This window comes from Sardina pilchardus, chromosome 10 (genome assembly GCF_963854185.1).
Source record: "Sardina pilchardus chromosome 10, fSarPil1.1, whole genome shotgun sequence".
NCBI lineage: Eukaryota > Metazoa > Chordata > Actinopteri > Clupeiformes > Clupeidae > Sardina > Sardina pilchardus.
In genome coordinates this window covers 16,045,746-16,056,136 of record NC_085003.1, presented here as the reverse complement: position 1 = coordinate 16,056,136, position 10,391 = coordinate 16,045,746, and the positions used below count along the sequence as shown (strand labels likewise).

General features: G+C 50.8%; 1 protein-coding gene across 1 annotated transcript in view; it reads right to left on the bottom strand.

The window, feature by feature from the left end:
* Positions 1 to 9,713, bottom strand: part of grm3 (glutamate receptor, metabotropic 3) — a 27,803-nt gene extending 18,090 nt beyond the window's left edge. The window contains exons 1-2 of the mRNA XM_062547988.1: positions 9,255 to 9,713; positions 1,833 to 2,745 (exon numbers count right to left, since the gene is read on the bottom strand). Coding sequence (XP_062403972.1) covers positions 1,833 to 2,745; positions 9,255 to 9,713 — 1,372 coding nt within the window. The remainder of the gene's footprint in view (positions 1 to 1,832; positions 2,746 to 9,254) is intronic.
* Between the last annotated feature and the right edge of the window lie 678 nt (positions 9,714 to 10,391).

Below are 10,391 nucleotides of genomic sequence, written 5' to 3'. Positions count from 1 at the left end.
GGCACTTCTGTTCTCTAACTCCCTTCTTTCCCTCCTCTCTCTCTCTCTCTCTCTCTCTCTCTCTCTCTCCCTCTCCCCACCCCCCCTCTCGGCTTCCTTCTGTCCCTTTCTCTCTCTCTCCCTCTCTGTCATCTTGTTCTTTCTTCATGTGCTGGCTCTTGGTCTGTTTTTCTGTCCTTTAGTCTGTTCCATACTTCCGTTGTTGTTGTCCAGTGTCCAGCTTGCATAAATATGATCTAATCTTTTTCCTGAGGTTCCTCCTCTTCTCTTGCTCGCTCTCTCTCTCACACACCCACCCACACACACACACACACACACACACACACACACACACACTCGCGCTTGCCCCAGACAGTAAACCCCAACACATCTTTGATTCTCCGCTTGAAATATGAAGATGGTGAATTTCAAAGAGAATCATCTTCTGCTGACGCATAGCATCCCACTCCAAGGCTCTTGCCGTTTTATCTTTCCCTATCTCTCCTACTCCCTCTCCTGCATGCAAGCACACACACATACACACACACACACACACACACACACCTCAGTCTTCTTTCCCACTCCCTTTTGCTCTGACTGTATTGCTGATTTTTGTCTCTGAGTACTCTGTACACTCCCCTTGTGGCAGACACTGTGGCATTCTTTATCTTTAAGCACCTTTCAACTTCATCTTCTTCATTTTCTTCATCTTCCCACTGTAGTGTTTTCCTCCCTCCCTCTCACTCTGTCGTCACCTCTCTGTCAGTCAGGTAACGTCCCCCCCATCCCAAATCATGTTCCCTCCAGCCACACTCGTGCTCTGGGGTGGATGTTGTGGGGAGGGGGAGGGTGTTCTTAGTTATTTCAGAGTGACTTTGTTTGCTGTCATGGTTGAAGCGTGGAAATAAGCACATCTTTAGCCTAACACCCACACCTCCCCTGGGCTCAGAGACATCGGTTTATTTATACCTGAGCACCTTTCTGCCAGCTCCTCTCTCTCTCTCTCTCCCTCTCTCTCTCTCTCTCTGCCCCCCCTCTCTCTCTCTCTCCCTCTCTCTCTCTCTCTTTCTTCTGTGCAATCCTCTTTCGGCACGCCTGGGAGAGGAACCTGCCAGGTCTCCTCATCGCGCCGGTAAGTCAGCGTGCCGGCGTAATTAAGATAAACAGGCCCGTAATTATGGAGCAGCAATTGGCTTGATTACTGCGGGACCTCCTCGCGCTCGCTGGAATGACACTCCGCCGTGCCATGGATACGAGCCCGCACGTCAACAGATAACACACTTGAGTCTGATGATTACGGAGCCAAATGGCGTGTTGTCATAACGTCTCCACTAAGTCATGTAAAGTTATGCTGGTGACTGCTCTGCATTGTCTGCACAGCAATGCAAGATGTCCGTTTGTACTGTTTCACATACTGTGGATAAATGAATGCCGTGCTTATTGACCAGCTGGTCAGTCAAGGTGAAATATGGGTGACCAGTGAGCTCAGCTTCCAACAACAACAAAAAAAATCTGTATCCGTATGTGAGAAATAAACGTAACAAGTTGACATGAAAAACACACATACACTAACATTCCCACAGCCCCATGGCCATGCCTGTCAACACAACATGACAAAGCGCCGCCTGTTGTTTTCCCCCGACAAACGCAAAGGGACTCGGCACAAGGCTGGATGACAAGTTATCAGAGCGCGGTAGCGGCGGAGCAGCTGAAGCGCTGAGAGGAGAGGAGAGGAGCCCTGCTGGAGCCCTGCCACAACAACACAACACAACACAACACAACACAACACAACACAACACAACACAACACAACACAACACAACACAACACAACACGACACAACACAACACCTACCTCGGAAGCTGACGTTGAGCAGGAAGTCCCGGTAGAGCTTCCTGCCGTCCAGGCTGCGCATGGCGTCGCAGAGCAGCGTGGTGTTGGAGCACAGCGCCCTCTGCATGCGGTGGAGGGCGTGCGCCATGGCGTACACCGCGTTCACCACGAACATGATCTTGGACTCCGGCTCGAAGTTGGAGTCGTCCACGGCCAGGCCGCGTTCGCACGGCTTCAGGGACGCGCCGAGAGTGACCCCCCCGCCGCCGCCGCCGCCGCTGGTACTGCCCCCGCCGCTGGTACTGCCCCCGAGGGAGCACTGGAACTTCTGCTCCCAGAAGTCCCGGTACCAGGGGTTGCGCGCGTTGTTCTCGGGCTGCAGACGCATGAAGTGGCGGTTGAACTCGGGGACGGCGTGCGCGGCCAGCTCCAGCGTGATGGCCCCGTCGGCCGTGGCCTCGTTGCCCTTGACGATGCTCTCCTGCGCGCCCCAGCCGTCGCTGGCCACCCACAGGAAGGAGGCGTTGAGGCGGGCGGCGGCCGCCAGCAGCTCTCGCGCGTCGTCGCTGCGCAGGAAGAGCACGGCCACGCGCGCGTTGGGCTTCTGCTGCAGCTGCCGCACCACCGCCTCGTAGGACGAGCGCTTGGAGCTGGAGCGGCCCACCTTCTCGGAGGTGGCGATGCAGATGTTGCGCAGGCGCGCCTCCTGCTCGAAGGCCTCGATGCCCGTCTCGCCGTAGTCGCCCTCCGACGCCACCGTGGACACGTAGGTCCAGTTGAAGAGGCGCAGGATCTCGGCCATGGCCTTGGCCTGGTAGAAGTCGGGCGGCACGGTGCGGGCGAAGTAGTCGTAGCGGCTCTTGTCGCTCAGCTTGGCGCTGGTGGAGGCGTAGCTGATCTGGGGGATCTGGAAGAGGCGCAGCAAGTTGGCAACCTGCAGGGAGAAACAGAGAGAGAGAAAAAAACACACACACACACAGGGAAAAAAAGCACAACAAAAAATGAGATTGAGTGTCGAGAGAGAAGAGAGAGGAGAGAGAAGATAGAGGGAGAGGGAGAGAGGGAGAGAGAGAGAGGATCACAGATGTAAACACTGTTTTCGATCAGTGAGTCAGTGCTGCCTGAATTATTTAGCCACAGTCTCTAAAAACACAGCACTCCTTTAGCGCTTCTCCTCGCCTGCTTCCTACATCCAGTCGCATTAGCCCAATTAGCATTGAACACATGCTCCCGACGGTGCCCGCCCGGCCACAAGACACGCTTTGCTCTCTGGTCAGACGCAGTGTGTTTCTGACACATCAAAGGGCACTGCAGACCGTTTGGATGCTCCTCCATGCGTCTGATGCAGCTGTGCTCTCTGGGAGCGCGGATATTTTATTAAGCATGGCGGTGCTCAGACGAGATGCCTTGACACCATACAGTCGCGTAAATAATCCGGGCTTTGGAAGGGAAGTGACAGATCTTGACATGTTTTTGGTATGATATTGTATCAAAGCGCTGCGATATCATGTTAACCCAGGACAGTTTCTTGACAGTGAGGCATTGCGGTGTGTGTGTGTGTGTGTGTGTGTGACTGTGTGTGTGTGTGTGTGTTTATGTGTGTGTGGACATGAGAATGTGTATTTTGGTAGCTGCCAGTGTTCGTGTGTATGTGTGTGTGCTATCATTTGTGTGAGTGAGTGTGTGTGTGTGTGTGTGTGTGTGTGTGTGTGTTAGTGCGGAAGAGTTTATTATGGTCATCCTGTCTTTTGACAGAGTTATGAATGGCAGCGATTAGCGGTGCAGCGTGGCGTCGCCGAGGCGACAAGACAAGCCCCTGAAGGAGTGTGTGCGCCCGGGCGACATGTGTTTGTGCTCCAGCCCCTGGGCGCACGCACGCTAGCTCAGCGCAGCGCAGCGCTCACCAGATATGCTGAATGACAGCCGCGCCGTGTGCCCCGGCCTATCTGAGACCCACAGCACTGCACACCACCCGCCCCCTACACCACCCTCCTCCACCCTCCTCCACCCTGACTGGAGCAGTGGCGGCGCTGGCATCTGCTGGCTGCTGATAACCTGCTCCTCTTTCTAGAACCTTCCTCACTTCATACATCACAGGGCCGTCCAGCCGCCACTGCCCCCTGTGTCGGACCGCCGCGCGTTGTTCTGATTTCCTTTGTGGGCACAGTGGGGGGGTGGGCGGGGGGGGGGATGGACAATTACGCCTCTGCCCATTCTACATTATAGCCGCTGTAGGGGCATGAGGGGTGTGTGTGTGTGCGCTCATCACAGATAGGGAGAGAGGGAGTGTGTGGTGGCAGAGGGGAGGTAATAAAGTGCAGCTCTGTGCCCATCTCTAGTAATGGAATGGGGCTTTTGTTTCCAAAAAGACACACAGAGAGAGAGAGAGGAAATAGATAGCACTGATCGCAAATAGCAAACATTTGCATTTAGTTCTGGATGGCTCAACACACTACAATTGAGTTGCCACGCTTGTGGAATGAATGGAAGCTGGGAAGGGAAATAACCTAAGAAATAACCCCACAGAGAGGGTGAGAGAGAGAGTGATAGAGAGAGAGAGAGAGAGTGATAGAGAGATAAAGAGAGAGAGAGAGATGGTAAAAGACAACAGAAAAACACAACTCATGGACGGAGGGGTGAGGGGTGGGGTTGAGAGCAGACCCACTAGGATCTGACCACACAATCAGTGCATGGTCAGAAGGGCACAGTGACTAATTGTTGGAGATGAAAGGCCAGCGGAGGAGAGCAACAGTTAAAGACAACGAAGCGCGCATGAGGTCACACTCCTCGACCCTCTCTCTCCTGGAGAGCGGAAAAGACGCGTTTGTGAGGAGAAAATAATACAATGACAGAGAGACAGGGAGAGCGAGCGAGCGATAGAGAGAGAGAGAGAGAGAGAGATGAAAAGAAAAGCTGAAAGAAAGAGAGAGAAAAGGAAAGATTACGGATTCCAGAGCCGATAGGGAGGAGAGCAGTCTTTTGTGGAGCCACCGAGGGAGGATGCATGGCGGCGCCACAGTGGAGGGTGGGCACGGGGTGGGTATGCTAAACTATGCAAATGCCTCTGCCTCTGTCACTGGTGCTACTCGAAAGCAGAGCCACACAATGCACACAATGCCATAGCGATAGCGCTAATCTGGGCACGTATCCGGCTAGGGGGAGGGGGAGAGAGAGAGAGAGAGAAGAGAGAGAGAGTGAGGGAGAGTGAGATAGAGGGAGAGAAGGAGGGAGAGAGAGAGAAGAGAGTGAGGGAGAGCGAGATAGAGGGAGAAAGGGATAGAGAGAGAGAGAGAGAGAGAGAGAAGAGAGTGAGGGAGAGCAAGATAGAGGGATAGAGGGAGAGAGAGAGAGAGAGAGAGAGAGAGAGAAGAGATTGAGGGACAGCGAGATAGAGGGAGAGAGGGAGAGAGAGAAGAGAGTGAGGGAGACCGAGATAGAGGGTGAGAGAGGGAGAGAAGGGGGGGTGAGTGAAATGAAGAGAGAGGAGGAGTAGGGTGGATGAAGAGACGTAAATTGCGGCCCAATAGACACACCAAAAAAGGGTGTTTGTGTGCAGTGTGTGTGTGTGTGTGTGTGTGTGTGCGTGTGCGTGTGTTTGGGTATGGGGGTGGTGGGAGGGGGGCACTGAGAGTTCTCACGAACACACTCCTTTTAAATAATGGATCAGGTGTTCTCTTGGAGAGCGAAAGTGGTTGGTGTTTGTTGTTACGAGTCAGTGCCTGCTGTGTGCTCAAGCCCAAAACAGCAACACTTTCCACAATAAATAAACAACAGCATAAACAACACAGCAAAATCGAAAAACTAATTATTCCGAGGCTGCCGCGAAAAGTCCAAAACCATCAGGCGCCTCACTGCCTGATGGCAGAAATGTCAACTCCCAAACACATACTCACACACGCACATACAGACACAAAACCCAACAGCTTTCAAGCTTCACCAAACAAAGATCTCATTTATTTATTTTTCTGTCTCCGCCTTCATCTACATTCAGCCGAATGCATTTCAGAGAGCTTTCTAGATGATGATGATGATGATGATGTGTCTAGTGTATCTGGTGAAGTTCAGAGTGCCATGCATCACACGACGCTGTCAGCCCAGACGGCCAAACACAACGCTCCTGGAGATATTTGTCTCACTAATGAATCACAAGATCTCCATAATCTCTTTGTCACGTAAGACATAGAGCTATCAAACTATTTCAAAGCCTGTATGTCTCCCTGGCAAAATGGGTCCTTGTGGTGGTGACACCAAACCAGTCTACGAGATCAATCTCTCTACTGAAGGTGTCTCCTACACTATGGTTGATAAGTTGAGTGCTCTGACAATGATAAAATATTATGTTATGCCTGTGTGGCTACATGAGAATGCCAGAAACTCTCTTCCACACGCTCTGGAATCTACGCTTGGTGTCGGATCCGAGATTCTTCCGAGTGTTTGCTGCACCCTCTCTGTCCGTGATTTACTGCCGTTAATTAAACGTCCATTAACCCAGAACACATTCTAGAGAGGTCCCCTCAGAACGCCGCCTGCCAAGCCCAGTGATGGATGGCTCCCATCTCAGGAGACATACTGTATTTGTGGAGAATCAGCACCCACAGTCCTTGGTACTCCTCTCAGTAGTCTAAACTGGCTACAGGCTACAGAGCACCCACAGCCCTTGGTGCTCCTCTTGGTACTCTAAACTGGCTCCAGGCCCGCCCTGCACCTCTTCACCTCTCTCGTGTCTCTGCTATCGGCCCTGTCTTGGGCCAGATCATGTGCTCTCTGGCTGCGTTGAGAATCGTGTTTAGGGCACGTCTATAATGCACACTTTGGTGTAATAACCAGTCGGCTGAAGTTGGTCATAATGGGAAGCACAATCACATTGCATTTGGAGAATACCGGCAAATGTGTTGCCCATGCGATGCCCATCGGCCTCGTCCTATTCATGGTGAATGGAGGCTGGTGTGCAAGCAAGGACACAGAGGCACCAGCATGTATTGCCTGCTGAGGGAGGAGGCCAGAGCTGCCGCTGGGTGCCCGGCGGAGGCGACCATGTGTCTCAGCGCTCGGAGTCAGTGGTCAGAGAAGGCTTCTAGGTGTGTCAGCGCTAACTGGACAGCGTTTGTGTAGCGCTGTTCTGCTCTGGAGGCTCAGAGCGCTGCACAATGAATGGCTCCCATTCTGTCCCCGTCCAGCTCAGAGACAAGACAGCCGTGCAAGGCAGCGAGGCAGCTCATCGCTCAGCTCCACACAATGGGCTGTGCTCAAGGACACCACCACAGGAAGGGTGGAGGAGCAGGACTACAACAGGAATACAAACCACAGCTCTAACTCATTTAACTAGCTCACTAACATATTGCATATTTTGCATATTACACCTATTTTTGTTTTGGGGCACAATTAATCATATTCAGAATGTCAATGCAATGCATCACAAAAGGTAACTTTCACCATAATGAATGCCATGGGTACATCTCATATGATCTTTCTGTTGGAAGGGACTCTTGACAATGAATATTTTGTCAAAATGATTTTGAGAACCCCATTTTTTGGTGAGGGGTTTTAAAAAGGAACTTAAAAAGACATTAGATGTTGTGAAAGGCTATGATTTTTCTTTTGAAACACAAGACGTGAAACTGATAGAGGTGACATTTAAAAGACTTCAGTTGAAGAGGCACTTCACAATGTTGAATGTTCTCACAAAGGACTATTGAAGTTGACTGCTCATTACGCATGTTGATTGACATATGGGAGTGTCAGAGCATTGTACGCTTTACGTGTTCTAAATAATTATCATAATATCTGTGAGAATTATCACTACTATGCTGCTATTGTTTGAGGTATTGCTTGAAATTTATATTCTGTGTACAGTATTGTGTTATTGATGTCGTTTGAGTTCTGTCTGGCCAATTGAGACCGATTTGTGAAAGAGGTGCTTTATGGTTATCTGTGATGAGGTACAGTGAATGTGTTTCAACCTTGTGAAATAGATCGTTGAGTAACCTTCATTCATTGTTCAAACAATATGTTTTGCACGTGTTGCCAGGACTATCCACTCTGTGAAGTGGTTCCTGCAAAGCTGCAAACACATGAACATCAAACCCTCACTAAATGGCACATTACAGTTTCTAACAGGCCACATATCTGTGACAGAACTCCTGCAATTCCTGGTAATTTGCGGCTACAACTCTTATATTACTATGTTTACTTTCTCTTATTTTGTCCATATATTTCTAACTTCATACTTGACCAATGACTGATGCCTGTACCCTTATCTAAGCTATCCTTGCACTGCTGCTATTATTCTTATATTACTATGGTTTTTCTTTTAATCTTATTTGTCCATATATTTATACTAGAACTGTTATATCACTATGCTTACATTTTTTATCGTCCAAATAGTCAAGTCAAGTCAAGTCATTTTATTTATAGTGCATTTAACGTGCACAGAGTGCAATCCAAAGCGCTTTACAAAAGACTAATTTACGTAAAGTACTTATTGCTGGTCACTAGACTTTAACATTGCACTGTTGCACTGTTGCACTGTTGGACTTATTTGCACTACCAAGTACCAACTTGACATACACCTCCAACACAGTACATTCATGCTTATCTTTATGTATTTAGTATTTTACTTTTCTTTTTAGTCTTGTTGATTTGTTGTTATTGTTGATCATCCTGTTTACACTGTAGTGTGTGTTTTGCGTGACCTTGAATTTCCGCTGTGGCCTACTGGTTACTATCTATCTATCTATCTATCTATCTATCTATCTATCTATCTATTTGAATAATTGACAAAACATTTTTCAGGCAAGTAAAAATGACTAACCTGTCCTAGTGTCTCTTGACAGAAAGCAGGCCTACCTGGTAGCTTCTTCTGTATGGGACACTAACCCCAGAAGCTGGGATCTGAGCACAGACTCAGCTGAAGGAGCAGCGGTCACGGCTGCTGTCTAACGGGGCAGTCACACGCTTGCGTCGGCCAACGTTCGTCCGTTGTTTTCCCATTCACTTTACATTGGCTGGACTTCATTTCTGGGACCATTTCCTTGAAACCTGCGGCTTTGTATGCCCTTACTCCTAAAGCACATCATCCTTGGCACACCTGTCTCCAGTAGGAGATGGCCTTAAACCAGTGTGTTTTATAGTCTAGGAGTAAAGCATAGTCATAGCAATCTACCAATAGTTCAGAGACTAAGTGATCACTTTCGACACTTTTATTTAAGACCACACCTTCAATCGAAGGTAACACTTCAGACTAGTAGGACTTAAAGGCATCAGGTTTAGATTAAATGCAAAACAGTATGCACTTCAAACAAAGACATGAACAGAAAATGTAGACTGCTGTTCCACGGGAACCAGCTTTGGTCAGAATCCCCCCAACTCCTCATGTCCACAGATAACCAGGTGTTTAAATCTATTCCTCTAAAGTCAGGTGTGCTGGAGAGGTAGCGGTCTCACCTGTATGGACACGCTGCTGTAGGAGCCTCCGATGACCCCGGCGATGGCCAGCGGGCTGTCCTCCTGCAGCGCGTACGAGCCGTCGGGGCAGATGAACTCGGTGTCGTCCACCTTGGTGAGCGAGGCGCGCACGAACTCCAGCGCCTGCTCCAGGGCGTAGGTGTCGCGCGAGCACGTGTCCAGGATGTGCACGCCCAGCTGCACGCCGGGCAGCAGCGACATGTCCTCGTTGATGCGGTCGATGGCGAACAGCATGGCCTCCAGCCGCTGGATGCCGCGCTCCTCGTTGATGCGGCCGCACTCGTCCATGCCCAGGCCCTTCTCGTGGATGGGGAACAGGCCGCCCAGCACCAGGTCGCCGTCGATCTTGATCTCGCGCCGAGGGGTGTCGCCGCCGCACGGCAGCAGCAGCCGCGCCCCCATCAGGGCCAGCAGCAGAGGCCGCACCCCCACTGGCATGGCGGGGTCACGGCGGGGTCAAGGGCGGTGGGGGGGGAGTAGAGGCACGTGGAGATGGGACGGGTGGAGGTGGTGGAGGTGGTGGTGGTGGGGCAGAGGGGGGGTGGCGTGTCTGTCTTACCGGAGAACTACGAGGAGAGGAGCGTCAGGGGCGCACACGGCCGTCCCTTGGGTGGGCCATGGAACAGTTGGGGATCACACATCGAGGGCCACGCTGAGAGAGGGAGGGAGAGAGAGAGGGAGAGAGAAATGAAGGAGAGATAGACATAAAGAGATCATTCCAAAAGTTAATTGAATTTAATTTGGTGTAACAGGTGGATAATGAGATATCATGAAGCAGAGTGTTGAGTATTACTGAAGTAAATTCCCTTTTTTAAAAAAGAAGAAAAAAAAGCATTTGCCCTCTCCCTTTGTATGCCACTGCTCAACTCCAGCCCTGTCCTGAGTGAACCTCCCTCCCCAGACTGACGTAACGGACTCTCCACTCCGCACAGAGAGCCATAGAAAGCCTTCAGTTCTGACCGCTGCAGTCCCCACTGTTGCCTGGGGCCCTGGTGCCTGTGGAGCCGAGCTGCTTGTGTCTCCGATGGACGGGAACAAACGCTCCAAGTTTCCTCGCTCCGCACTTCCAATGGCTTAATTAAATATGGGCCTGGGCCCCCATTGGCTGCGAGGTGC